The sequence below is a fragment of the Mus musculus genome, chromosome Y (assembly GCF_000001635.26).
Source record: "Mus musculus strain C57BL/6J chromosome Y, GRCm38.p6 C57BL/6J".
In the NCBI taxonomy this organism is placed as follows: domain Eukaryota; kingdom Metazoa; phylum Chordata; class Mammalia; order Rodentia; family Muridae; genus Mus; species Mus musculus.
The window spans coordinates 57,186,602-57,213,358 of NC_000087.7; the positions used below are offsets into that span (position 1 = coordinate 57,186,602).

Below are 26,757 nucleotides of genomic sequence, written 5' to 3' on the forward strand. Positions count from 1 at the left end.
AGTGAGAGAGTGGGCCTGAGTGGCCAAGCACATAAGTGAGAGAGAGAGGGCCTGCACTGCCTAGCACACTCTTCTATCAAGCTGAGGACTAGGAAAGTAGAGAAAGGAGAGTACCAGGGGTTGTAGGAAATCTGCATGTTCCCTTCTGAACTCTTAGGGCAGCATAGACTCTTCTGGTGTGCGTGTGTACATGCAGAAGTCCACATTATTAAATGTTTATGCACATAAATAAATAAAAAACCAAAAATGCTTACAAGAGCCTCTACAGCTGAAATTAAGTAGAGCCATTTGCTGTATTTCATATGTTACATATTTGTTCTGGATTTTCAAGTTTGTAAGCACTTGTCAACCAACAAACTGGAAATCATTTGTCTTAAAGCCAGTAGATTACTCCCACCTTCTAAAATCTCCCTTCAAAGTACTTGGTATTCCGTGAACGCATGCGCAGGGTGTATTCAGCCAATCAGCACAGTCCTTTGGTGAGACCTATTTGCTCCAGCTGGCATCACAAAGGATCCTCTGAGGCTTCTGTCTGGGTGTGGCCCCTGACAACGGTTTTTTTTTTTTTTTTTTTTTTTTTTTTTTTGCCATTGAGGAGCTAAGCACAGAAGGGTGCGGTTTGGAAGGTGTTCTCCTCTTAGATGAGCTGTAAGTGATAGTCTGCCCTGATCAGGGTTGTTGGACAGTTAATCGAGGTGTGACAGGGTGGGGAATCTCAGGCCCAGGAGGCCACTATGTGAGGAAAAGCCTCCTGATCGCCATTTTCTGTGGAATCTGAGGGTGAATGGAAGGTGGAGGACCATATTCATGGAAGAGGATCGAACAGGTCAGGGCCATAGAGAATTGGGAACCCTTGGAAGAGAAAAGCTTGGGGCCTGGGGATAGGATCAGAGAACCAGCTGCAGGACTGTGGGTCAGGGAACAGGGAGCCATTGGTGAGATGCCTTGGCGATTGTCCTGTGTGATATTCAGGATCCCTTAGAAACACACTGAGGATTCCTCCCTCCTCATTGTCTTCTCTATGGTGTGTTCCTTTGGTATAGACTGTATGAACATTGCAGACAGTAGAATGGCATAGGAAGATGAATGAAAAGAAGAAGAGGAGATAATTGTAAGAGATTCATAAGTCATTGGGGATGGATTCTGACCACAGATCTTTCTGTCTCAGTCTCCCATGTATTGGGATTAAAGACTTGCACCACCAAGTTCAGCTTTTTCTCTCAGTTTAGTTTCTGTAGGATGGGATCTATCTTTGTAGTTTCAGCTGGCCCGGCTTGGCCTGGCCTTGAACTTACAATCTTCAGATGTTTGAAATCCTCGGCTTCCCCAAATCCCTAATTTCTCCAATATAAGGTCTTTCTGTGTGGGTGGTGGTGGTAGTTCATGTTTTTTTGTAGACTTAGTGGTGGATCTTTTTGATATGAATATACAGTTACCATGTTCTTTATCTTTCTGGATAGAACTGTGAGTTTACGTTAGACTGAGATAAACTGGTAAACAGAATTGCTGATGTTTTGTTTAAAAATATTCTGTGGGAGATAGGACCAAAATTCAGATACCTCAAAGGTTAAAGGATGTTGCTCATCGTTTTTTGGGAGGAGGGGAGGACTCATATGTTGAAGGTTGGCCAGTTTTTGTCTCTTTTTAAACTGAGAATTGGCAGACTAATAATTTAGGTTCTAAAGGAGGTTTTTAAAGAAGTGAGTTAAAGAAGTTTTTAAAACAAGTTGTGAGGGAGAGGGACATGATAAATGGGATACACGGAGGAAATGGTACGGGTAAGTGTATATATATATGCATCACCATATTGAATATGTACACAGAACTCTCTGATAAAGGCAATTGATTAAAAATATACATGTTAAGTAAAAAAAGAAATGATCTTTCATTGAGCTAAAATAATTATTTGATTTTTTGTTATTTTTAATTATTTAAATGATAATTTTTAATCAGGTAACTAAGTTCTTTTTTTTTCCTTTTTATTTTTATTGTTTTTTTTTTTTTAAACTAAGAAGACTACTGAGTTCTTATGAGAAGAATGGCTCTTAAGAAATTGAAGGTGATACCAAAGGAAGGTTACTTATTACTTTTGGACTTTGATGATGAGGACGATGACATAAAAGTTTCAGAGGAGGCTCTTTCGGAAGGTATCGCATTTCCAGTATTAATTGTGTCCTGCAGTTCATTAGACTTTACCTAGTCACCTGAAATGGAAGAAGTCTTTGTTAAGAGTTTACATATACTTCATTTCTAATTTTACCTATATCTCTCTATTCCTATATACAAGGTTTTGCAGCACATAAACCTACTCTTGGAACTATATCAGCATATGTTGAGAGAGAAGAACTTTCTTGATTTCACCTCAAGAAAAGAAATGAACATTGTTCGTATAATATGTTTGCCAAACATGAATTTATTTCATAAAACTTGCAAATAAATTATTTCCTTTCTTTTTCTATTATAACTTTTCCTTATTTACATTTCAAATATTATCCCCGTTTCTAGTTTCCACTCCAAAAAATCTCCTGTCCTCTCCCCTCTCCCCCATCTCCCCAACACATCATCTACCAATTCCTAACCCAGGTATTCCCCCATACTGGGGCATAGGATCTTTACAGGAACAAGTGTCTCTCCTCCCATTGATGCCTGACTAGTCCATCCTCTGCTACATAAGAAGCTGGAATCATATATCCCATTATTTGTTTTCATTGATTGGTGGTTTAATCCCATGGAATTGTGGGGTACTTGTTAGTTCATGTTGTTTTTTCTTCTAGGGGCCTGCAAACTCCTTAAGCTCCTTAGGTATTTTCTCCAGCTCCATAATTGGGGACCCTGTGCTAAGTCCAAAGGATGTCTGTGAACATCCACTTTTTTATTTGTCAGGCATTAGCAGATCCTCTCAGGAGACAACTATATCATTCTCCTGCACCCAATCCCTTGTTGGCATCTTCAGTAGATTTGGTGGTTGTATATGGGATGGATCCCCAAGTGAGGCAGTCTCTGTATTCTTTTATTCTCAGCTCCAATCTTTGTCTCTGTAACTCCCTCCATGATTATTTGGTTCCCCATTCTAAGAAGGAACGGCATATCCACACTTTGGTCTTCCTTCTTCAGTTTCATGGGTTTTGCACATTTTACCTTGGTTATTCTGAGCTTCAGGGATAATATCCACTCATCAATGTGTGAATATCATGTGTGTTTTTTGTGATTGGGTTAACTCTCTTAGGAAGATATCATCCAGATCCATCCATTTGTATAAAAATTTCATGAATTCATTGTTTTTAATAGCTGTGTAGTAATTCATTAAGTAAATGTGCCATATTTTCTATATACATTCCTCTAAAGAGAGTCATCTGGGTTCATTTCAGCTTCTTGTTATTATACAAAAGGCTGCTATGGACAAAGTGAAGCATGTTTCCTTATTACAAGTTTGAACTTCTGGGTATAACCTTATCAGTTTTATGAGGTCCCATTTGTCCATTTTTAATCTTATAGCACAAGACATTGGTAGTATTTTTTTTCAAGAATATCCCCCCTTTGCCCATGTATTCCAGGCTATTCCCTACTTTCTCCTCTATAAGTTTCAGTGTCTCTGGTTTTATGTGCAGTCCCTTGATCGACTTAGACTTGAGCATTGCACAGGGGATGAGAATAGATCAATTTACATTCTCCTACATGCTAACTGCCAATTGAACCAACACCATTTGTTGAAAATGCTGTCTCCTTTCCACTAGATGGTTTTAGCTCCTTTGTCAAAGATCAAGTGACTAAAGGTTTATTTCTCTGACTTCAGTTCTATTTCATTTATCTACCTGTCTACCACTATACCTGTACCATGTAGTGTTTATCACAATTGCTTTGTAGTGCACTTTGAGGTCAGGCATGGTGATTCCACAAGAGGTTCTTTTATTGTTGGGAATAGTTTTTCCTATACCAGGTTTTTGTTTTTTGTTGTTGTTGGTGGTGGTGGTTTTTGTTGTTGTTGTTGTTGTTGCTTGTTTGTTTTTTTCAAATTCCAGGAGAATTTGTAAATTGCCCTTTCTAACTCAGTAAAGAATTGAGTTGGAATTTTGATGGGGATTATATTGAATCTATAAACTACTTTTGGCAGAACAGCCGTTTTTACTATATTAATCCTTCCAATCCATGAGCATGGGAGTTCTTTCCATGTTCTGAGATCTTGTTTCATTTCTTTCTTCAGAGACATGAAGTTTTTATCATATATATCTTTCACTTTCTAAGTTAGAGTCACACCAAGCTATTTTATATTATTTGTGAGTATTGTGAAGGGTGAGTTTTCCCAAATTTCTTTCTCATCCTCTTTTTCCTTTGAGTAGAGAAAGGCCACTAATATGTTTGAGTTAATTTTATATTCACCTACTGCACTGAAGTCATATATATGGTTACGATTTCTCTGGTGCATTTTTGGGTCACTGATACATGCTATCATATATTCTGGAAATAGTGATATTTTGACTTCTTCCTTTCCAATTTGTATTCATTTGTTTTCCTTTTGTTGTCTAATTGCTCTGGTTAGGACTTCAACTACTATATTCAATAGGTATGAAGAAAGTGGGCAGCCTTGTCTAGTCCCTGATTTTAATGAGATTGTTTCATTTAGTTTAATGTTTCCTACTCAGTTGCTGTCTATTGTATTTTTTTTTTTATGTTTAGATATGGGCCTTGAATTCCTGACCTTTCCTGGACTTTTATTATGAATGGGTGTTGTGTTTTGTCAAATGCTTTCTCAGCATCTAATGAGGTGATCATGTTGTTTTCGTCTTTGAGTTTGTTTCTATAGTGGATTAAGTTGACAAATTTCCATATATTAAACCATCCCTGCATTACAGGGATGAAGTCTACTTGACCATGATGGATGATCGTTTTGATGTATTCTTTTATTTGGTTTGCAGTGATTTTATTGAGTATTTTTGCTTCGAAATTCATAAGGGAAAATGGTCTGAAGTTTCCTTTCTTCATTGGGTTTTTGTATGGTTTGAATATAATTGTAATCTGGCTTCATAGAACAAATTCAATAGTGTTCCTTCTCTTTTGATTTTGCATATTAGTTTGAAGAGTTTTGGTATTAGGTCTCCATGTGTAAGACCCCGAAGATGGACCTCCTCTCAAGTCCAGTAAAGTCCCGGGATGAGCTGGCCAGCACCCCAATGACTTGAGAGAAATCGACACCTGATGCAAACTGCAAGAGTTTTTATTATCAGCTAGCTAAGGACAAACTCCTTCCACTGTGCAGGGCAGGGGCGTATGACTCTGAGATGTGACAGAAGAAGGTTTTTATTAGCTAGCTGAGGAATTGGGATGAGTTGGGAGGAGAGTTTGGAGGAGATGGGAAGAGATGGGAGGAGTGTTCTTCTCTGCCCAGATGTCCTTGTCAAAACTCCAATTTTGAATCTCTAGCTGTAAGGCTCAGAAACCAAAAGGATTTTTGGTGGCTGTAGAGAACATAGAGTCTCTTTCTGGCTGTATTTTTATAAATCAGGGAAAACAATCTTGGAGAATGTCCAGGTGCTTTACCTTCCAGGGAGAAACGCTCTAAGTTGTGGTCTCACATTTCCCACTCCTTCTAGTACATAGTTCTGATCTTATAAGTTAGAAAATTAAACCTCTGGCCCAGCTGCCAAACAAAGCCAACATGAGGTCACAGCTTTAGGATATGTAAGATTGAGAACCTCAGAAGCCCATTGAATGAGACAAAAGAGCCTCTTGCCATTGGGAGGAGGGAGGGAGGGAGGTTCCTGTGCAGTGCCCACTGTGTGTGAGCAGTGCCAGGCCAGTGGGCCATGGCAGGCTGGATGCCAGAACTGGGCACATGCTGGAGGTGTGGCAGCAGGGCTTGTGAGAATCATCAGGGAAAGTCCTTTTGATCTGAGTTCAAGTTTGCCAGAATGGTGGCACCAGACCAGGACAGGTACTCCTGTTTGAAATTTATGTGGCACCAAGATGGTTTCTGGTTCGTATGTTTTTTGTTTTTTTGTTTTTGTTTAAGTTTTTTATAGTGTTTCAACATTTCCAAGGCATGTTTTCTGACCAGTTGTAGGTCCTTCAAGTGAGCTAGTGGGAGTTCTGAAAAAGAAACATGAGGGTCAAACATTCCACCTGCTTCTGTTAAAGGGGGGGGGGTCCCCAGTTGAGGAGTTCGAATGGTGTAAGTTTAAATTTCCCTGTGGTGTTCCATACTCAGAACAAGGTGAAGGGAAAAAGAGCTGCATAATCTTTTCTGCAGGTCTCTAAAACCAATTTAGTCAAGGTTTCTTTTAATGCTCTATTCATGTGTGTTTTTGAGCTTTACTAAAGTTTCTTTTATGAGTGTGGATGACATTGCATTTGGCGTATAAATGTTCAGAATTGGGAATTCATTTTGGCAAATTTTAACATTGATGAATATGAAGTGTCCCTCCTCTTTTTTTTTGATAACTTTGGGTTGAAAGTCGAATTTATTTGATATTAGAATGGCTACTCCAACTTGTTTCTTTGTAACATTTCCTTGGATAATTGTTTTCCAGCCTTTTACTCTAAGGTAATATCTGTATTTGTCCCTGAGATTTGTTTCTAGTATGCTTGGTCTTGCTTACACATCCTGTCTGTTATTCTATGTCTTTTTATTGGTGAATTGTGTCCGCTGATATTATGAGATATTAAGGAAAAGTAGTTGTTGCTTCCTGTTATTTTTGTTGTTAGAGTTGGAATGTGATTCATGTAGCTTTCTTCTTTTAGGTTTGCTTCAAGATCAATTTCTTGGTTTTTCTAGAGTGTAATTTCCCTCCTTATATTGGAGTTTTCCCATTATTACCCACTTGATGGGCTGGATTTGTTCGAGCATATTGTGTAGATATCGTTTTTTTTTTCACAGAATACCTTGTTTTCTCAATCTATTGTAAAATTTTTTGATGCGTCTAGTAGCCTTGTCTGGCATTTCTTTTCCCTTAGGGTCTGTATGACATCTGCCCTGGATATTATGGCTTTCATAATCTCTGGGGATAAGTTAGGTATAGTTTTGATAGGATTTCCTTTATAAGTCACTTGACCATTTTCCCTTAGTGCTTTTAATATTCTTCTTTTTCTTTTCTTTTTTTTTATTATGCATTTGGAGTTTTGATTTATATATGATGGAAGAAATTTCTCTTGTGGTCCAAACTATTTGGAGTTTTGTAGGCTACTTGTATATTCATAGGCAACTCTTTCTTTAGGTTAGGGAAGTTTTCTTCTATAATTTTGTTGAATATATTCACTGTCCCTAAATTTGAAAAACTTACTTGTCATTGATACCTATTATCCTTAAGTTTTGTCATCTCCTTGTGTCCTGGATTTTCTCGGTGTAAATATTTCCTTTCTAAAATCTCTTCCAAAAATTTACATGGAGAGTTTTTCCAGATAAATTCAAATCGATAGTACTTTATTAACTATTACTTATATAGAATCCTTTCAAATGTTTCTGTTTTCTATTGTTAATACAGTAAAGAGCCCAGCATTTGATAAAAATGAGAATATATCGCCTCAAGCAGAAGCAGATGAAGATATGGGGTAACATTTTCAATATTTTTTGCCAGCTCAATAGATTACTTCATAAGTAGTGTTTGTATTACCTTCACTGGAGAAGTAGATTCAGGAAGATAGCAATACAAATCAGACACTGCTATATGTTGAGTTCAAGCCCAGCTTGAGGTCCTTCAGACCTTGTGATAACAAACACATAGCAACTAGTATAATATGACCACCTGCCTGAGATCTTCCAAGATATACACACAAAGAAAAGGAGAAAAATCATGAAAATAAGAGGGGGACCATCTGGCAAGAAGAAGGGTCTCAGCAAGAGTGGGAGAGTAATGAATAAACTACTGTGGGTGTAAATGTATGAATTGGTAAAAGTAAAGGATACAAGATCACTTTGATACTCCACCATGTAATATATACATACATATATATATATATATATATATATATATATATATATACACATACATACATACATATATATATATATACATACATATACATATGTATATATATATGTATATATATATATATGACATTTGTTCTTAACCAAACATTATATATTTATTATAAATAATTAAAAGAAAGTTCTTTTTAAAGTTTTGTGTGGGTAAGAAAAATGCCTACCAGTCCACTATATTTCTTGCATTAATTTTTTTATTTTCCGTTCTTCACAGAGATGAAGTAGACAGTATGTTGGATAAATCTGAAGGTATGTGTTTTTGGAGGTATTTGCCTGTTTTTTAAAGAGGTCAGAAGAGGGCATCAGATTTCTAGACTGTATAGCAAAAGGGGATAATTTTGGGTTCACAGTAATTGTAGTTTCCTTTAAAACACATATGAGACAACTTCTCAGCAAACATTCAGAATGCAAGATTAGCTGAAGATGTAGCTCAGTGGTAAATCACCATTTAAAAGTGATGAGTTTCATCTTCAGTGGCAAAAATAAACAAACAAAAGCAAACAAAGAAACAAAACAAAACAATAACAATAAAAACCCCAAACAAACCAACAAATGCACCAAATTAACAAAAATCCTACTAAACAAGGAAAACACAGTTATAAGTCTTGCAAATGAAATGTTAGGTTGTCCAGTTTGCCAAATTAACTGCAAATTGTAAAATGAGCAAGAAACCCAGTTTGCTCTTTTAAGGAAACAAGCAAAACCAGCAATAAGCATTTTAGGAGCCTAAACTTAGGCATGATTAGAGAAGAAAAAAAAATATACAGTGGCTACCACAAGAGAACAAACCTCTCAGAGGGGCTAGAGAGATGGCTGTTTTGGTAATGTGCTTTATTTGAAAATATATAAATTAAGGAGGGGGTCTTAAATCGGCTTTAAAAATGCAGGCTGCAACCCAGTGAAAAGTAGTTGGAGACAGCTTGCTGGCTAGCCAGGCTAGTGGCATTGGTGAGCTGCAGATTCAGAGAGAACCTGTCTCATGTTTTAAATTTGGGCAGTCAGAGGTGGTTCATGCCATAATCCCAGCAGTTGGTAACCAGGGTGAGGTCCAGGACTACAACCCTGCCTTGAAAAAAAAAAAAAAGGAAGTTGGAATGTGATTGAGAATGCAGCAAATGTCTATTTGTCGCCCTCTTATGCATACTTATACTGGAATGTATATGCATCAGTTTTTTACAATACTCTTTATCTGATTTACACAATCCATTAAAATGATGGTTTTTGTCTTTTTGTTTTTTCTCTATGAGCAAATTGTCAATATTAAGAAAGTGTTATAATTTTGTAATCTCCACTGTATAGTACAAATAAACATCTTTCAAGAAAAATGATCAGCACACCTTAAAAGACACAAAGGACAGGGATGGAAAGATGGCTTAGAAATTAAGAGCACTTGTTGTTCTTGGACAGAACCAAGTTTTAGTTCCTAGGACCCACACAATGGCTCAAAACCATTTTTAATTCTATATCCATGGGTTTTGGAATTCTCTTCTAGTTTCTATGTGCACCACACATGCATGTTTATAAACACAAACATGCAAAAACAAATTACTTAAATAAATAAAACAATTGAAAATTACAAACAACAGCACCTTCATCTGAAACAAAGTAGGAGAGTCTTGTTTGGGGTCCGTTTTATTTTAGCTTTCAAGTTAGTATTGTAAACTTGGAAAATGGAAAGCCTCTGGGTAGTAGTGGCAGCTAAAATACTACCTCCTTTTTGCTCTTCAATGACAGACGACTGATTGAGCCTTTCTCACCCTTAGTACACATGTGCAAACACTGCCAATCAGCAAGGGCCTTGGCTGAGATTGTTTTCCCGCTATCCAAACCCTGTTACCCAGTATGCTTTGTGGTAGTCATCAAGCCGAGTTCTTGTGGAAGCATGGTAGGGAGAAGTCTCAGTAGAGGTAGTCAATTGTCTGTTGAAAGATGATTAATACTGTTTGAGCTGGGGGCCTGTGTGGGGAAGAAGGTGGAGGGGTGGAGGTGTTACTTTAGGAGTAAGGAGAGGAGGTGACCCTCACTGGACTCAGGAAGGTACTGCTTCCAGGCTCACAATCAACTTTTCCCTCTTAGGTCTCTGCTGAGAAAAACAGAGAACTTCGCTAAGGGCAGGGGTTTGAACAGAATTATCTTCTAACAGAAAGCAGGAAGGCCAGGGAATTGGAGACCCTGGAAGTCTTCTTGGGGCTTGGGGAGGTGAGGAGTGAGTAAATTGGAAGTCAGTTAGTGGAGCCAACAGACTAAAACCTTCTTTTAGCTGCTGCTGCCTGCCAGGAATTCATTAAAAACGAACTGAAAACCAGTCTTCATTTACCTCTACCTGTTGTTAAAATGGCAGATTCCCGAAATTTCTATGTATAGGCTCCAATTGCCTCAAAATACAGAGGCTCCTCTCAGCCTCAGAAGTGCTGGGACTTCAGACATAATTCAGGCCAGGTTGTTGTTATTTATTTGTTGTTTTGGTTTAGGACAGTAAGCTCTAACTCTATATCTCAGGATTGTCTGAAATCTCACCTGCAGCTTTGACTGGCCTTGAAACTGAAGTCCCCAGCCTTACAAATGTACCTGGGCCTGAGGAAATATGTGTTCTTTATTTTTTATATTTAAATTTTTGTTTGTTTGTTTGTTTGTTTTTTATTCCTTTTTTCCTTGTTGAAGATTGAAACCAGAGCTTCTTGCTGTAGCAGTAAAATATTTGTCCAGCCAGAAAAACTTTATATTTTAGATCTGCTTTAGATTTGTATTATGATGAAAAAAATTGAGGAGCTTGGTTATGATAAAAGCAACCATGATTTCATTTGGAGATTGAGATGCAAACACATTTACTCTAATTTATCAAAACCCTAGCAACAATGGGACCAAAATTTAGATCATCCTGTGATTGCATATAAACCCACTTGAAGTCACAGTTAAAGCCATCATATTAGGTGTGTGTGTGTGTGTGTGTGTGTGTGTGTGTGTGTGTGTTTATTTACATTTCAAATATTAGTCATTTCCTGGTTTCACCCCAGAAATTCCCTTTACCATTCCACCCTCCCTCTGCTTCTATGAGCATGTTCTCCCACCCACCAACACCCATGTCCCTGCTCTGGTATTTGCCTACACTGGGACACCAAACTTCACATGACCAAGGACCTCTCCTCTCACTGATGTTTGACAAGGACATCCTCTGCTATGTATTTAGCTGGAGCCATGGTCCCCCTCTTTGTTTGCTGGCTTCGTCCCTGAGTGCTCTGGGGGGAGGGGGGCGGTCTGCTTGGTTCATATTATTGTTCTTCCTGTAAGATTACAAACCCCTTCAGCTCCTTCAGTCCTTCCTCTAACTCCTCCACTGTGGACCCCATAATCAGTCTGATTGTTGGCTGTGAGCATGAGCCTCTGTTTTTGCCAACCTCTGGCAGAGCCCCTAAGGACACAGCCTTATTAGGCTCCTTTCAGCAATCATTTGTTGGTATCCACAATAGTGACAGGGTCTGGTGTTTATATACGGGATGGATCCACAGGTGGGGCAGATTCTGAATGGTCGTTCCTTCAGTCTCTGCCCTGCACTTTGTCTCCATATTTCCTCCCAGTAGTATTTTGTTCCCCATTCTGAGAAGGACGGAAACATGCACACTTTTTTCTTCCTTCTTAAGGTTTATGTGGTCTGTGAATTACATTTTGGGTATTCTGAACTTTTAGGATAATATCCACTTATCAGTGAGTGCATACCATATTTTTTCCTTTGGGATTGTGTTACCTCATACAGGATGATATACTTTAGACATATCCGTTTGCGTGTGAACTTCCTGAAGTCATTTTTTCTTTATGGTCACTATACATTTTTATCACTATTTCTCTATAATACAGCTTGAGGTCAGGGATGATTCCCCCTGAAGTTCTTTTATTGTTGTGAATAGTTTTACAATATCCTGGATTTTCGTTATTCCAAATTATTTTGCATATTGCTCTTTCTATCTTTATAAAGAATTAAGTTTGAATATTGATGGAGAGGGCATGGAATCAGAGCTTACTTATGGCAAGATAGACATTTTTACTAAATTATTTGGGACACCAATCTATGGCCATGGGAGATCTTTCCATCTTCTGAGAATTTCAATTCTATCTTCAGAGACATGAAGTTCTTGTCCTACAGAACTTTGACTTGCTTTTTTCGTGTCACACCAAGGTATTAAAATATGAGACTATTGTGAAGAGTGTTGCTTCCATAACTTCCTTTTCAGCCTGTTTATCCTTTGAGTAGAGGAAGGCTACTGATCTATTTGAGTTAATTGTATATCCAATCACTTTGCTAAAGTTGTTTCTCAGGCTTAAGGGTTCTTTAGAGGATTTTTTTGGGGTCACTAAATATACTATCTTATTACCTATTAATAGTGATATTTTCATTTGTTCTTTTCCAATTTTTAACTTTTTGACCTCTTTTTGTTGTCTATTTAATCTGGCTAGAACTTCTAGTACTATAGTGAATAGGTAGGGAGAGAGTGGGAAGCCTTGTCATATATTAGTGGGATTGCATCGAGTTTCTCTCCATTTATTTTGATGTTGGATCCTGGTTTGCTACTATGTTTAGTTATGGGCCTTGCTTTCTGAATCTATCCAAGACTTCATCATGAAGGTGTGTTGATTTTTTTTAAATGATTCCTCAGCGTCTAATGAGATAATACTGTGTTTTTTTCCTTGAGATTCTTTACATATTGGATTACATTGATGGATTCCCATATATTGAACCATTCCTGTATCCCTGGGATGAAGCCGCTTGATCATGAAGGATGATCATTTTGATGTGTTCTTGGATTGTGTTTAACAGGATGTTATTGAGTACTTTTGCATCAATATTTATAAGTTAAATTGGTCTGAAGTATCCTGTCTTCATTGGGTTTTTGTATGGTTTGGGTATAAGAGTAAATGTGGCTTCATAGAACAAATTAAGTAGTGTTCATTTTCTTTTGTTTTTGCATAATAGATTGAAGATTGTTGGTATTGGTGTTTCATTGAAAGCCTGATAGAAATCTGTACTAAACCCATCAGATACGGGGCTTTTTTTTTTTTTTTTTTTTTTTTTGAGGGGGGAGCTCTTAATGACTGCTTCTATTTCTTTGGGGATTATGGGAGAGTTTACAGGGTTTATCTCAACCTGATTGAAATTTAGTACCTGACATCTGTCTAGATAATTGTCCAATTCATCCAGATTTTCCACTTTTGCTAAGTTACAGGCTTATATAGTAGGATCTGATGATTTTTTTGGATTTACTAAGTATCTGTTGTTATGTCTCCCTTTTCATTACTGGTTTTGTTAATGTTGATATTCTCCCTGTGCCCTGTAATTAGTCTGGCTTATGTTTTATCTATCTTGTTGACTTTCTCAAAGGTACAGCTCCTAGTTTGTTTGATTTTATGTTATAGTTCCTTTGTTTCCACTTGTTTGATTTCAGCCCTGAGTGTGATTAGTTCCTGCCTTCAACTCCTCTTGGGTGAATTTCCTTCCTGTTATTCAAGGGGTTTTAGGTGTGCTGTCAACCTACTACTGTATCTTCTCTCCAGTTTCTATTTAGAGGCATTCAGAGCTATGAGATTCCCTTTAACACTGCTTTAGTTGTGTTCCACAACTTTCGGTATGTAGTAACTTCATTTTTTTTTAAACTCTAAAAAGTCTTACATTTATTTTTTTTTTTATTTCTTCCCTACCTGATTTATCACTGACTGGATTTTTGTTCACCTTCTACGTGTACATGGGTTTTCAATTATTTATATTATTATTTCAGATCAGCCTTAGTCCTTGGTGATTAGATAGGATGTATGAGATTATTTGGATATTTTTATATCTGTTGAGGCATGTTTTGTGACTGATTATATTGTTAATTTTGGAGAAGGCGTCATGAGGTGTTGAGCAGAATGGACAATTTTTGTTCTAGAATAAAATGTTCTATAGATATCAACTAATGTATTTGTTTCATAACTTCTGTTAGTTTAACTGTGTCTTTTTTTAATTTTTCTTTCCAGGATCTTTCCATTGATGAGGAGGGTTGTTGAAGTCTTCTGCTATTATTGTGTGTGGTGCAATGTGCATTTTGAGCTGTACTAAAGTTTCTTATATGAATATGGATGCCATTGCATTTGGACTATAAATGTTTAGAATTGAAAATTCATCTTGGTAAATTTTAACTTTGATGAATATGAAGTGTCACTCCTTGTCTTTTTTGATAACATTGGGTTGAAAGTCAAATTTATTTGATATTAGAATGGCTACTCCAAATTTGTTTCTTTGGAACATTTGCTTAGAAAATTGTTTTCCAGCCTTTTACTGTGAGGAAATGTCTGTCTTTGTCCCTGAGGTTTGTTTCTGGTATGCTGGGTCTTGCTTACACATCCAGTCTGTTTGTCTATTTCTTTCTAATTGGTGAATAGAATATGGTGATATTAAGAGATACTAAGACAAAGTCTTTGTTTCTTCCTGTTATTTTTGTTGGAATTTTGTTCATGTAGCTATCTTCTTTTAGGTTTACTTCAAGATTAATATCTTGCTTTTGCTAGCATGTGATTTCCCTCCTTATATTGGAGTTTTCCCTTTATTATCCCTTGAAGGGTTTGGTTTGTTCAAAGATATTGTGTAAATATTTTTTTTTCACGGAATACCTTGTTTTCTCAATCTATGGTAAAATAGTTTTACTGCATATTATAGCTTTGGCTCTTATTTCTGCTCTCTTAGTGTCTGTATGATATCTACCGTGGATCTTATGGCTTTCATAGTCTCTGGGGAGAAGTTAGGTGTAATTCTGATAGGAATTCCTGTATATGTTACTTGACCATTTTACCTTACTGCTTGTAATATTCTTTCTTTGTTTTGTTCATTTGGTGCTTTGATTAATATATGATGGCAGGGATTTTTGTTTTTGTTGTTGTTTTTCTGGTCCAAACTATTTGGAGTTCTGCATGCTTCTTGTATGTTCATGGACATCTCTTTCATTAGGTTAGGAAATGTTTCTTTTATAGTTTTGTTGAAGATATTCACTGGCCCTATAATTTGGAAATCTTACTTCTCATCTATACCTGTTATCCTTATGTTTTTTCTTCTCCTTGTGTCCTAGATTTCCTGGATGTACTTAATTTTACTTAATTTTTAAAATCTGTTTCAAAAACTCAAAATGGGCAGTTTTTCCAAAGAAATTCAAATTGATAGTACTTTATTAACTATTACTAATATTGCATACTTTCAAATGTTTACATTTTCTATTGTCAATACAGTAAATAATCCAGCAATTGGTAAAGATGAAAATATATCGCCTCAAGTAAAAGGAGATGAAGACATGGGGTAATATTTTCAATTCTTTTTCTTTTTTTCTCTTTTTTTTTCTTTCTTTTTTTTTTTTTTTTTGCCAGTTCAATAGAGTACTTCAAAAGTAGTGTTTGTGTTACCTTCACTGGAAAACTAGATTCAGGAAGATCAGCATTTCAATGTCAGATGCTGATATATGTTAAGTTCAAGCCCAGCTTGGGATCCTTTAGACTTTGTGATCACAAACACATAGGAACTCATACAATAGGACCACCTGCATGTGATCTTTGACACACTCAAAAGGAGAAACATCATAAAAATAAGTAGGGGACTATCTGGGGGAAAAAAGGGTCTTGGCAATTGTGGGAGAGTTATGAATAAACTCCTTGTGGGGTGTAAACGTATGAATTGTTAAAAGTAAATAATCCAAGTTCAAGTTGGTAGTCCACCATATATTTTATATGCATATGACATTTGTTCCAAACCAAACATTATATATTTATTATAAAAAATTAAAGAAGGTTCTGTGTAAAGTTTTGTGTGTGGTAAAAAAAATGGCCTACCAGTCTACTATATTTCTTGCTTTAATTTTTTATTGTTCTGTCTTCACAGACATGAAGTAGGCAGTATGTTGGATAAATCTGGAGGTATGTGTTTTAGAAATATTTCCCTGTTTCTTGAAGAGGCCAAACGAGGGAAACAGATCTCTATAGAACCTATAGCATAGGGGGATAATTGTAGGCTTCACAGAAATTATAGTTTTCGTTAAAAAATACACACAGATAACTTCTCATCCAACATTCAAAACTAAAGATTAACTAAAGATGTAGCTCAGTGGTAAAGCACCATTAAAAGTTATAAATTTCATCTTCAGTGGTGAAAACAAAAACAAAAACAAAAAACCAGCAAAAAAAAAAACAAACCCAGCAAATTAAAAAAAAAAAAAAAAAAAAAAAAAAAAAAGCACCAAAGAAACAAAACACAGCAATAAGACTAGTAAATGAAATGTCAGTTCGTCCAGTGTGCCAAATTAGCTGCAAATTGTAAAGTGAGCAAGAAAACCAATTTGCTGTTGTAAGGAAACAAGCAAAACCACCACTAAGCATTTTAGGAGCCTAAACTTAGGCATGATTAGAGAAATAGAAAAAGAAACCAAACAAACAAAAAACAAACAAACAAAAAATTGCAGTGTCTATAGCAACAGAACAAACCTTGAAGAGTTGCTAGAGAGATGGCTGTTTTAGTAAAATGTTTTTCTTGAAAATAAAAGTGGGGGCCTAGAATCCACTTCTAAAATGCAGGCTGCCAACCAGTGCTGAGTAGGTGGAGACAGCTTGCTGGCTAGCCGAGGTAGTGGCATTGGTTAGCTGCATATTCAGAGAGAACCTATCTCAAGTTTTAAGTTGGGTCAGTCAGTGGTGGCACATGCCTTAATCCCAGACGTTGGGAGGCAGAGGCAGGGAGATTTTTGATTTTGATGCCACCCTGGTATACAGGGTGAGTTCCTGGTTAACCAGAGCTATACAGATAAACCCTGACTTGAAAAAAAAAAACTGAAAATGAAAAAGAAATTTGGAATATAATTGAGAATAAAACAGATGTCTATATCTGGCCTCCTTATGCACTCATATACTGAAATGTATACACTCCATTTTTATCCTGAAACTATTTATGATTTACACAATCCATTAAAATTATGTTTTTTTGTTGCTGTTTTGTTTGTTTGTTTGTTTGTTTTTCTGTTTCTGGAAATAGACAACATTAACAAAGTCATTTTTTATACTCTCCATTATATAGTAAAATTAAACATCTATCGTGAGAAATGGTCCAGCACACCTTAAAACACACACAGGATAGGAATGGAAAGATGGCTTAGAAATTAAGAACACTTGTTGCTTTTGTACAGAACCAAGGTTTAGTTCCTAGAACCCACATAATTCTCAAAATCATTTTTAATTCTAGATCCAGGGATTTTGGCATCCTATTCTAGTTTCTAGGGGAACTAGTCATACATGTTATATAAATACAAACATGCAAAAACACTTTAGTTTAAAAAAAAACCAAAAAAAAAGAAACAAAAAAAACAAAACAAACAAACAAACAAAAAAAAACAATTTAGAGTTACACAGAACAGTCCCTTCATCTGAAACAAAGTAGGAGAGTCGTCTTTGGAGTTCATTTTATTTTAACTTTCAAGTTAGTATTGCAAACTTAGAAAATGGAAAGCCTCTGGGTAGTAGTGGAAGTTAAAATACTACCCGCTTTTTGAAGCTTTAATCACAGATGACTGAAAGAGCCTCTCTTACCCTTAGTACTCATGTGCAAACACAGCCAATCAGCAATGGGCTTGGCTGAGATTATTTTCCTGCTGTTCAAACCCTGTTACCCAGTATGGTGGCTACAAAGAGTTCTTGAGGAAGCAAAATTCTTGAGGAATCATGGTAGGATGAAGTCTCAGTGGAGGTAGTCAATTGTCTGTTGGTTAATCCTGGTTCAGCTAGGGGTCTGGGTGGGGATGAAGGTGGAGTTTTGGAGGTGTTTCTTCAGGAGTAATGAGATTAGGTGACCCTCACTGGACTCAGGAAGTTGCTACTTCCAGGTTCACAATCGACCTTTCCCACTTAGGCCTCTGCTGAGAAAAACTGAGAACTTCACTGTAAGTGCAAGGGTTTGAACAGACTAGCTCCTAGCAGAAATCAGGAAGGCCAAGGAAATGGAGACCCTGAAAGTATTCTTGGGGACTGGGGATGTGAGGAGTGAGTAAACTGGACTTCACTTAGTGGATGAAACAGACAAAACCCTCTTCTGTGCAACTGCTTCCCACCAGGAATTTATTAAAAAGAAACTGAAGACCAGTCTACATTTTAACGTGTTGTGAAAATTCCACATTGCCGAAATTTCTATATATATGTTCCAAACTGCCTCAAATACTAGAGGCTTCTCTCAGCCTCAGAAGTGCTGGGAATTCAGACATAATTCAGACCAGGCTGTCTTTATTTATTTGTTGTTTTGGTTTAGGAAAGTAACCTCTAGCTCTATATCTCAGGATTGTCTGAAACCTCAATTGCAGCCTGGACTGGCCTTGTACCTGAAGTCCTCAGCCTCAGAAATGTAATGGGGCCCGAGGAATCATGCCTTCTTTATTTTTTATATCTAAATTTTGGGGGTTTTTATTTTTCATTCCTGAAGATTGAAACCAGAGCTTCTTGCTGTAGCAGTAAAATATTTGTCCAGCCAGGAAGAATTTTATATTTAAGATTTGTCTTAGATTTGTATTGTGATGAAAAAGTTTGAGGAGCTTGGTTGTGATAAGAGCAACTATGATTTTATTTGGAGATTGAGATGCAGACACATTTACTCTAATTTATCAAAAAACTAGCAGGAATGGGAAAAATTTAGATCATCCTGTGATTAGATGTAAACCCACCTGAAGACACAGTTAAAGCCATCTGTGTGTGTGTGTGTGTGTGTGTGTGTGTGTGTGTGTGTGTGTGTGTGAGTGTGTATTTATTTACATTTCAAATATCAGCCATTTCCTGGTTTAATCCCAGGAAATCCCTATTCCATTTGACACTTGCTTTGTTTCTATGAGCCTGTTCCCTCACCCACATACTCCACCTCCCTACCCTGGCATTTGCCTACACTGGGGCATGGAGCTTTCACAGGACCAAGGACCTCTCCTACCACTGATGTCTGACAATACCATCCTCTGCTCTATATGCTGCTAGAGTCATGGGTGCCCCTCTTTGTTTGGTGGCTTAGTCCCTGAGTGCTCTGGTCTGTCTGCTCGGTTCATATTGTTGTTCTTCCTGTAAGGTTGCAAACCCCTTCAGCTCCTTCAGTTCTTCCTCTAACTGCTCCCCTGGGGACCCCATGATCAGTCTGATTGTTGGCTGTGAGCATCAGCCTCTGCTCTTGCCAAGCCCTGGCAGAGCCTCTCAGGAGACAGTCATATTATGCTCCTATCAGTAAGCACTTGTTGGTATCCACAATAGTGACTGTGCCTGGTTTCTGTATATGGGATGGATCCAAAGGTTGGACAGAATCTGGATGGTCATTCCTTAAGTCTCTGCCCTGATCTCCACATTTCCTATCAGGAATATTATGTTCCCCATTCTAAGAAGGACTGAAACACCTACACTTTTGTCTTCCTTCTTCTTCAGCTTCATGTGGTCTGTGAATTACATTTTGGGTATTCTGAGCTTTTAGGATAATATCCACTTATCAGTGAGTGCATACCATGTTTTTTTTTTCCTTTGAGATCACACAGGATGATATATTTTAGATCTCTCCATTTCATGAAGGCATTGTCTCTGTACCATTACCATACATTTTTTATCACTATTTCTGCATAATACAGCTTAAGGTCAGGGATGATTCCCCCTGAAGTTCTTTTATTGTTGAGAATAGTTTTGGGATATTCTGGAGTTTTGATATTCCGAATGGTTTTGCATATTGCTCTTTCTGTCTCTACAAAGAATTGAGTTTAAATTTTGATGGAGAGTGCATGGAATCTGTAGATTGCTTTTGGGAAGACAGCCATTTTTACTAACTTAATCTATGACCATGGGAGACCTTTCCATCTTCTGAGATTTTTCAGTTTCTTTCTTCAGAGACTTGAAGTTCTTGTCATAGAAATCTTTCACCTGCTTGGTTTGAATCACATCAAGGAACTATAATTTGTGACTTTTGAAAGGTGTTGTTTCCATAATTGCCTTTCATCCTGTTTATCTTTTGAGTAGAAGAAAGGTACTGTTTTGTTTGAGTTAATTGTATATCTAGCCACTTTGCTGAAGTTGTTTTTCAGGTTTATGGGTTCTCTGATGGAATTTTTGTGGTCACTTAAGTATACTATTTTATTATCTGCTAATAGTGATATTTTGATTTATTCCTTTCCAATTTTTATTCCTTTGACCAATTTTTCTTTTCTAGTTGCTCTGTCTAGAACTTGTAGTACTATAGTGAATTGGTAGGGAAAGAGTAAGAAGCCTTGTCTAGTCCTGTCTTGTCTTATTTTAGTGGGATTGCATCAAGTTTCTTTCCATTTAATTTGATGTTGGCTTCTGGTTTGCTTCTATATTTAGGTATGTGCTTAAAATTCTTAATCTATCCAAGACTATTATCATGAAGGTTTGTTGAATTTTTTTCAAAAAATTTCTCTTCATCTAGTGAGAACTGTGTGTGAATTTGCTTCAATATATGTGTGCATGTTTGGATGTGTGTGTCTGTGTGTGTGTGACAGATACATATATATGTATCTGATGAATCCGATTGTTTCATAACTTCTCATTAGTTTCACAGTGTCTCTTTTTCATTTCTTTTTTTCCAGGACCTCTGCGTTGCTCAGAGTGGGGTGTTGAAGTTTCTCACTATTATTATATGGGGTACAATATGTACTTTGAGTTCTAGTAAAATTTCTTTAGGAATTTGGTTGCCCTTGTATTTGGAGCATAGATATTCAGAATTGTGAGTTCATCTTTGATGAATTATCCTTTGATAAGCATGAAGTAACATTACTTACCTTAAAAAACAAAAAAAAAAGTACTTTGTGAACCTCCTCTTTTCACAGTAGGCCCTCTTGACTACTGAGGCTTTTTTGTAACAGCTTTGAAGGAATTTTAAAAGGAAAAAAAAAAGATGTAAACAATTTCACAGTTCCATGTACTCATAGCTAAGTGATATGTATACAAAATTCTGTACATGAACATATTTTCATTGATCCAGTGCTAATTTTATATTAAGTCAGTTTCTTTTCTAGGAGTCTTCTGTGCTTCCTTCATTATATGGCACAGTGCAAAACTGAATTCTTTAATGTAACCCTTATAACTTATTTTTAAATTTTATGTTATGGTTATTGTTTTTTTTTTTTTCTTTCACGTGTGTATGTGCACAACTAGTGTGTCTTGTACCTGAGGAAGCCAGATGAAGGCCTTGAATCCCCTGAAACAGAAGTTATAGGTAGTGAGCCACCTTGTGGGTTTTGGTACTCCAATCTCAGAAAGCTGGAAGGGAACCAGTGCTCTTAACTGCTGAATCATCTCTCCAATCCCTTCATTGTTTTTTTTTTCTTTTTATGAAATGAATTATGTAACTGTAAGTGGAAGACAACTTACTAAACAATGAGAGAATGATACTCAGATTCTAAAGTATCTGTTTTAAATTATATGTAACTGAATGCTAAGTGAGCTTTCTCAGAAGACAGTAACTTGTCTTTGAGATATGGTGTCATTATGTAGTTCAGGCTGGCCTGCATTTTCCTATTTAACCTATGCAGTCTTTACACTGGAAATCTCCTGCTTAAGCTTCCAATACTAGGATCATACACACACAAAAAAACATCTTTACATGGCTTACTAAACAATGCTCCTAATACCTATTTTTGGACTTATTTATGTGTATTAGTGTTTTGCTTACAGTTATATATGTGCACCACATGTGTACCTGTTGTTCAGATATCAGTTGATTATTTCAGATACCTGGAACTGGAGTCAGATAGTTGTGAGCCACCATATGAGTGCTAGACACCAAACCTATGTCCTTTGCAAAGAACAGGAAGTACTCTTAACTGCTGAGCCATATCTCTACCCCCATGAAACAATATTATATTTTTAAAAAATAATATTTTGCTTCTTTCAAGTTACCCATTTTACCAAATTATTTTTTTTTCAACTGAAGGATTTGCTCTATTTAGAGGAGGCAGAATAATCATTTAATAATCTGATTTTGTCTAGTACTATGTATGGTGAGAATATTAAACATGTACACCGAAATATAGCTTCATCCTAGTTACTGAAAGCTAACTGTGCATGCTAGAAAGGTACTAAACATTTTCTGAAGCATTACAATTTTCATGAACTGCAGCAGTTACTGATCAAAAGTTCCTACCATAATTTTCTTCAAGTGTTTTTTTAAAGGATATGTTCTGAAATATAATTACCAATTCACTTTAGAAATAATTTTTTTTTGATTAAAATAAAACTTGGAGATCATTGTTTTAAACATAGATTTTAACATTTTTATCTATTCTTATTTATATAGGTATTTTGCCTATAAGTATGTCTGTGAGTCATATACATATGTACCTGGTGCATGCAGAATTTAGAACAGGGCATCACATCCCCTGGAACTGGAGTTGGAGATATTTGTGCACATTATGTAGGTGCTAGGAATCAAACGCAGGTTTGATTCTGACAGGGTCTCATTTGTAGCTCTGTCTGTCCTGGAACTCAGTATGTTGACCAGGTTAACCTGGAATACACAAATATCTCTCTGCCTTTTCCTCCAGAATACTAGGATTAACATGGGAACCAATATGACCGGTTGCCCTCTTATTTTAATTGAATATTTTAAACAATGGGTCTAACAGTTCCACAGTCAAGTTTGTTCTTTCAGTTGCATCATCTTTTTTAGATTTGGAAAAGAATTAGCCTTTATTAAAAGTGTTTCCTTATGAAGAATTAAGTATACTTTTGATCCTTTGTTTTGTGCATTAGTTCTTTTGAAAACTGTTCTTGAAGCTCAAAATTATTTTCCTTACAGAAGTTAAAATTCAGATAAGATTAGATATTTCTTATCCAAAATACATGGACTGTTTTTTTCTATGTTGTGGAACATTTCTGTAGACTTTACAGGTTGAACATCCTTCATCTGAACATACCAAACCCTAAGTATTCTAAAGTATGAAGCATGTTTGTGATATCTATCAATTAATTTTAAGTTTCCATAGCATTATTGAATGAAATTTATCTATATCTATTTTTACTTGAATACATGGAATCATCTAATTTTTCTTCAAAATGACTCTTTATTTTTAATATAGATGACATTTATAAGACGCTTCACATAAAGAGAAAATGGATGGAAACTTATGTCAAAGAATCTTTCAAAGGCAGCAACCAGAAATTAGAAAGATTTTGCAAAACGAACGAACGAGAGAGGTAGAGTTGTTATATTTGTAGGGTCAAATGTGTATCATTTTAAAAATTATATGTGGCTGAAGTTAAAAAAAAATTATATCATGTCTGATTCTTTAGTAAAAATGTGTGGCTTTGATTTTGTCTAAACAGTTAACCCTATAACATCATGCCTTCAAGCAAACTAAATCTAATTCATAGAAATCTATGAAAATTTTATTTTCTGCTTTAAGTCAATGTTAATGAGATTTAAATTTTAATTTACATTCATTGTGGAAATACAGAAGTCTTGCACATAGTCTTAGGAATGTAATTTATGGATTATTATGTTTAACAATATTCAAAAGGAACAACTACAATTACATATGCAGACAATTTGTATATTTTAGTTGACATGTTTTGCACTGTCTTTACTAAGGCAATGTATGAAAAATAAATTAGAACTTATATTTGGTAGAAAATAATGAAAAAAAAACCACATTGAAATATAATTAAATTTTGTAAATGTATATATATATATATATATATGTGTGTGTGTGTGTGTGTGTGTGTGTGTGTTACGTGTGTGTTGTGTGTGTTTATAATTCTTTAATTTTGAAAAGCTAAAACGTAAATGAAAACCTCTCTGATAATATGTTAGCGGAAAAATCTATAATGATTTTCCATTAGATATTTTATACTGCTATTTTTCTTTTTATAGTATGAAATGTTCAATTGAATTTGTTCTGAGTGTTCATTTTCATATTGGTATGAAATGTGCCTGCTTTTGTTACTGTGCTTTACAGGAAGAACATCAACAACAAATTTTGTGAGCAGTATATAACTACATTTCAGAAGTCTGATATGGATGTACAGAAATTCAATGAAGAAAAAGAAAAATCAGTGGTTGGTACCATAAAAAAACTTAATATTTAACCTAGTATTACTAAGTAGGAATGGAACAACTAGCCTTGAGTTGAGCATATGAAACTAAATTAAGTTCCATTATCTATTTATCCTTGCTTCTGTTCTAGTCTTACTGAGATATAAACTATTGATTGCATACTATATCAATGAAAACGACTAGGCATTTTATGGTATACCAGATCATAAATTTTCAAGAGGCAGACATTTGCAGAAAGATCAAGAGATGATTACCAGTGACTACAAAAAAAAAAAAAACAAAAAAAAACAAAAAAACCACAATATATCAGAGTTCAAAGAAGAGAGAAAGCTTATTTATTGGTTTCACCTGGACTCTGTTGTTTATATTAAAAAACCAACTCAATTTGGTAAATCAGTTCTTACAGTCCTAAATTTAGTAAAGATTTAGTAACAACAGAGGATGGAAACAAACAATCTCAACAGCCCTGGAAGAATTTTCCTGTGGAAGAATATCAGCAAACAATTTTAGATCACGTCTCCATTACTCTACCTGTAGAGTCATCACCTGGTTTCCAAGTAAGATCTGAGACAACGATAATCATATTAACTATTTTATTTTATTTACTGGTTAATAGTTTGGAAAGTATTCAATTTGAAAGGAACAGCAAATTCATTCTTGCCTCAGAAGGCATTGAGGAACCTGCCATTATGAGTCAGTTCTGGAAAGAGATAGGAACTAAAGATAAATAATAAATACTCCAATTGAAGACAGTTTTTAAACATTGGACTCTGGATGACATTTCAAGGGAAAGTGATCATCCCTGTAAATAAGGAGTCTAAAGACAGAACAGCAGGGTACTTCAAAATTTGTAATTCTGCATATGGCAGCTGGTGAGAGGGAGCCAGTAAAGGAAGAGAACCACTGGTAGAAAGAAAACTACCATGAGTGAAGGAAAGTTTTAAAGAAGAAAAGATCCCTAAATGTGTCATATGCTGCATGTGGGCCCAATAAGATTGATTTACAGGGCTGGAAGATGGTTTAATTGGTAATCTTTCTCCCGTGTAGGCATGGAGACCCCAGCTTATATTCCCTGCATTGGGATGAATGCCCACACCACCACCACCAACAACAAAATAAACAACAACAAACTAGCAACACTAAAAACAAACCACCACCACAACAACAAAAAAAAGTTGGTGTGGTTGTGAGCATTTTAAAACAACCAATCTCAGATTTAGTTCAGAGAAAAGAAGATCTCCAGATCTTTGTAGCCACCAGGTGTAGCATAAATGATGAGCTCTAGGTTTAGTGAGATTCTGTCTCTGAAACAGTACTGTGAAATCAAAGATGACACCCAATATTAACCCTTTGTCTCCAAATGTATGCAGGTGCACTTTTTTTAAAGATAAGCATTGCAAATTAGAGGTAATTTTACTTAATTATGATGATTTGAGTGCAAATGTGAGGTAAAAAATTAATCACAGTGAATAAAGGGCAAAACAGGATTGTAGTAGCCCAAGGTGAAAAGGTGTAAAGGGCTTGTCTTAATTTTTTTAAAATGCAAATTATCATGGTTGTGCGCAACCCTAAAGAATACAATGAGAACTTTATGTTACTACTTCTATATGTTGCTTGAGATTGGAATCTAGAGAAAACCAATCTAAGCTTCCAAGACTAGGATTTTACCGAGTTCATGTATACATGGTGCATGCCTATAAACATAAGAACTTGGGAGGCTAAGGCCAGTCTGTGCATTATGAAAAACTCTTTCACATTAAAAAAATTCCTACTCCACAATTGGTAGCATAATGTTATTTCATATTATTGTAAATATATATATATATTTAGTCAAAATAGTTGTTAAAATTTTAAATCAGTTGGAAAACTATTCCTTTTAACTTTCATATAGAATTATTTTTGCTCACATAAATGTTTTAGTATTAGATATACATTTAGTGTTTTATTGTTAGACTGCCATGCATGTTGCATGGTAGTAACAACAAAAATAAACAGAATTGTTATACTAATGTTTTCCTTTTACATTTGTAGAATAGTTGTCAAAAAGAACAACAAGCATTGAAACTGTCCAAATGTAGTCAGAACCAGACCCTGGAAGCAGTTAAAGAAATGCATGAGAAGTCCATGGAGGTATGTTGCACATGGTCCATAAAATGACCTTAGGAATCTAAATATGTTTTAATAATCATAAAGTTTTAACTACTTATTATTTTGAATTATTTCTTACTGAAATGACTGCTATTATCCATAAAATCCTAATGGCTTTGTATGAATTATTAAAGATATAAAATGATAAAATGGGAATTTGACCTCAGATGTACCTCATACTTTAATAACACTATAATTATCCTGCTTTATTAAACATAACCCTAACACTAACCCTAATCCTAATCCTGACCTTAACCTTTACCCTATACATCATCTGCACAGAATCTTTCATATTTGTATCCTTGGGAATTTATTTAATAAGAGGTACTTTTCTGTTTTAGGTTTTGATGAACTTGGGGACCAAGAACTAAGAAATGCTTTTTGGTGTAGATGGTGAACTGAAAAAAAAAATGTCTATGTTTGAAAGAGCCATCATGGAGGATAATCTGAAGTACTCTTCTACTTTCCCATCTTCAGAAAAATGAAGCATGAAAAATTTTCACTTGCTGGTATATATATAAAACAAATAAAAAAATCTCTAACTTTTTTGTTTCCTATGAAA

The 26,757-nt window shown here is 35.7% G+C and overlaps 1 protein-coding gene across 1 annotated transcript; it reads left to right on the plus strand.

The window, feature by feature from the left end:
* Positions 1 to 604: 604 nt before the first annotated feature.
* On the plus strand, positions 605 to 26,757 carry Sly (Sycp3 like Y-linked). Its single transcript, NM_201530.2, has 10 exons — positions 605 to 648; positions 2,016 to 2,147; positions 7,476 to 7,542; positions 8,190 to 8,224; positions 15,221 to 15,287; positions 15,864 to 15,898; positions 23,071 to 23,188; positions 23,950 to 24,049; positions 26,079 to 26,177; positions 26,537 to 26,757. Exons 2-10 carry the CDS (start codon positions 2,030 to 2,032, stop codon positions 26,564 to 26,566), a joined length of 669 nt encoding a protein of 222 aa, NP_963288.2. The 5' UTR covers positions 605 to 648; positions 2,016 to 2,029; the 3' UTR covers positions 26,567 to 26,757.

Excerpts from the sequence above, each read along its gene's own strand:
- Sly (NM_201530.2), top strand. The coding sequence starts at position 2,030 with ATGAGAAGAATGGCTCTTAAGAAATTGAAGGTGATACCAAAGGAAGGT. Across the intron at positions 23,189-23,949 it reads AAAACGAACGAACGAGAGAG|GAAGAACATCAACAACAAAT; the intron begins GTAGAGTTGTTA and ends TGTGCTTTACAG. Across the intron at positions 24,050-26,078 it reads AAGAAAAAGAAAAATCAGTG|AATAGTTGTCAAAAAGAACA; the intron begins GTTGGTACCATA and ends TTACATTTGTAG.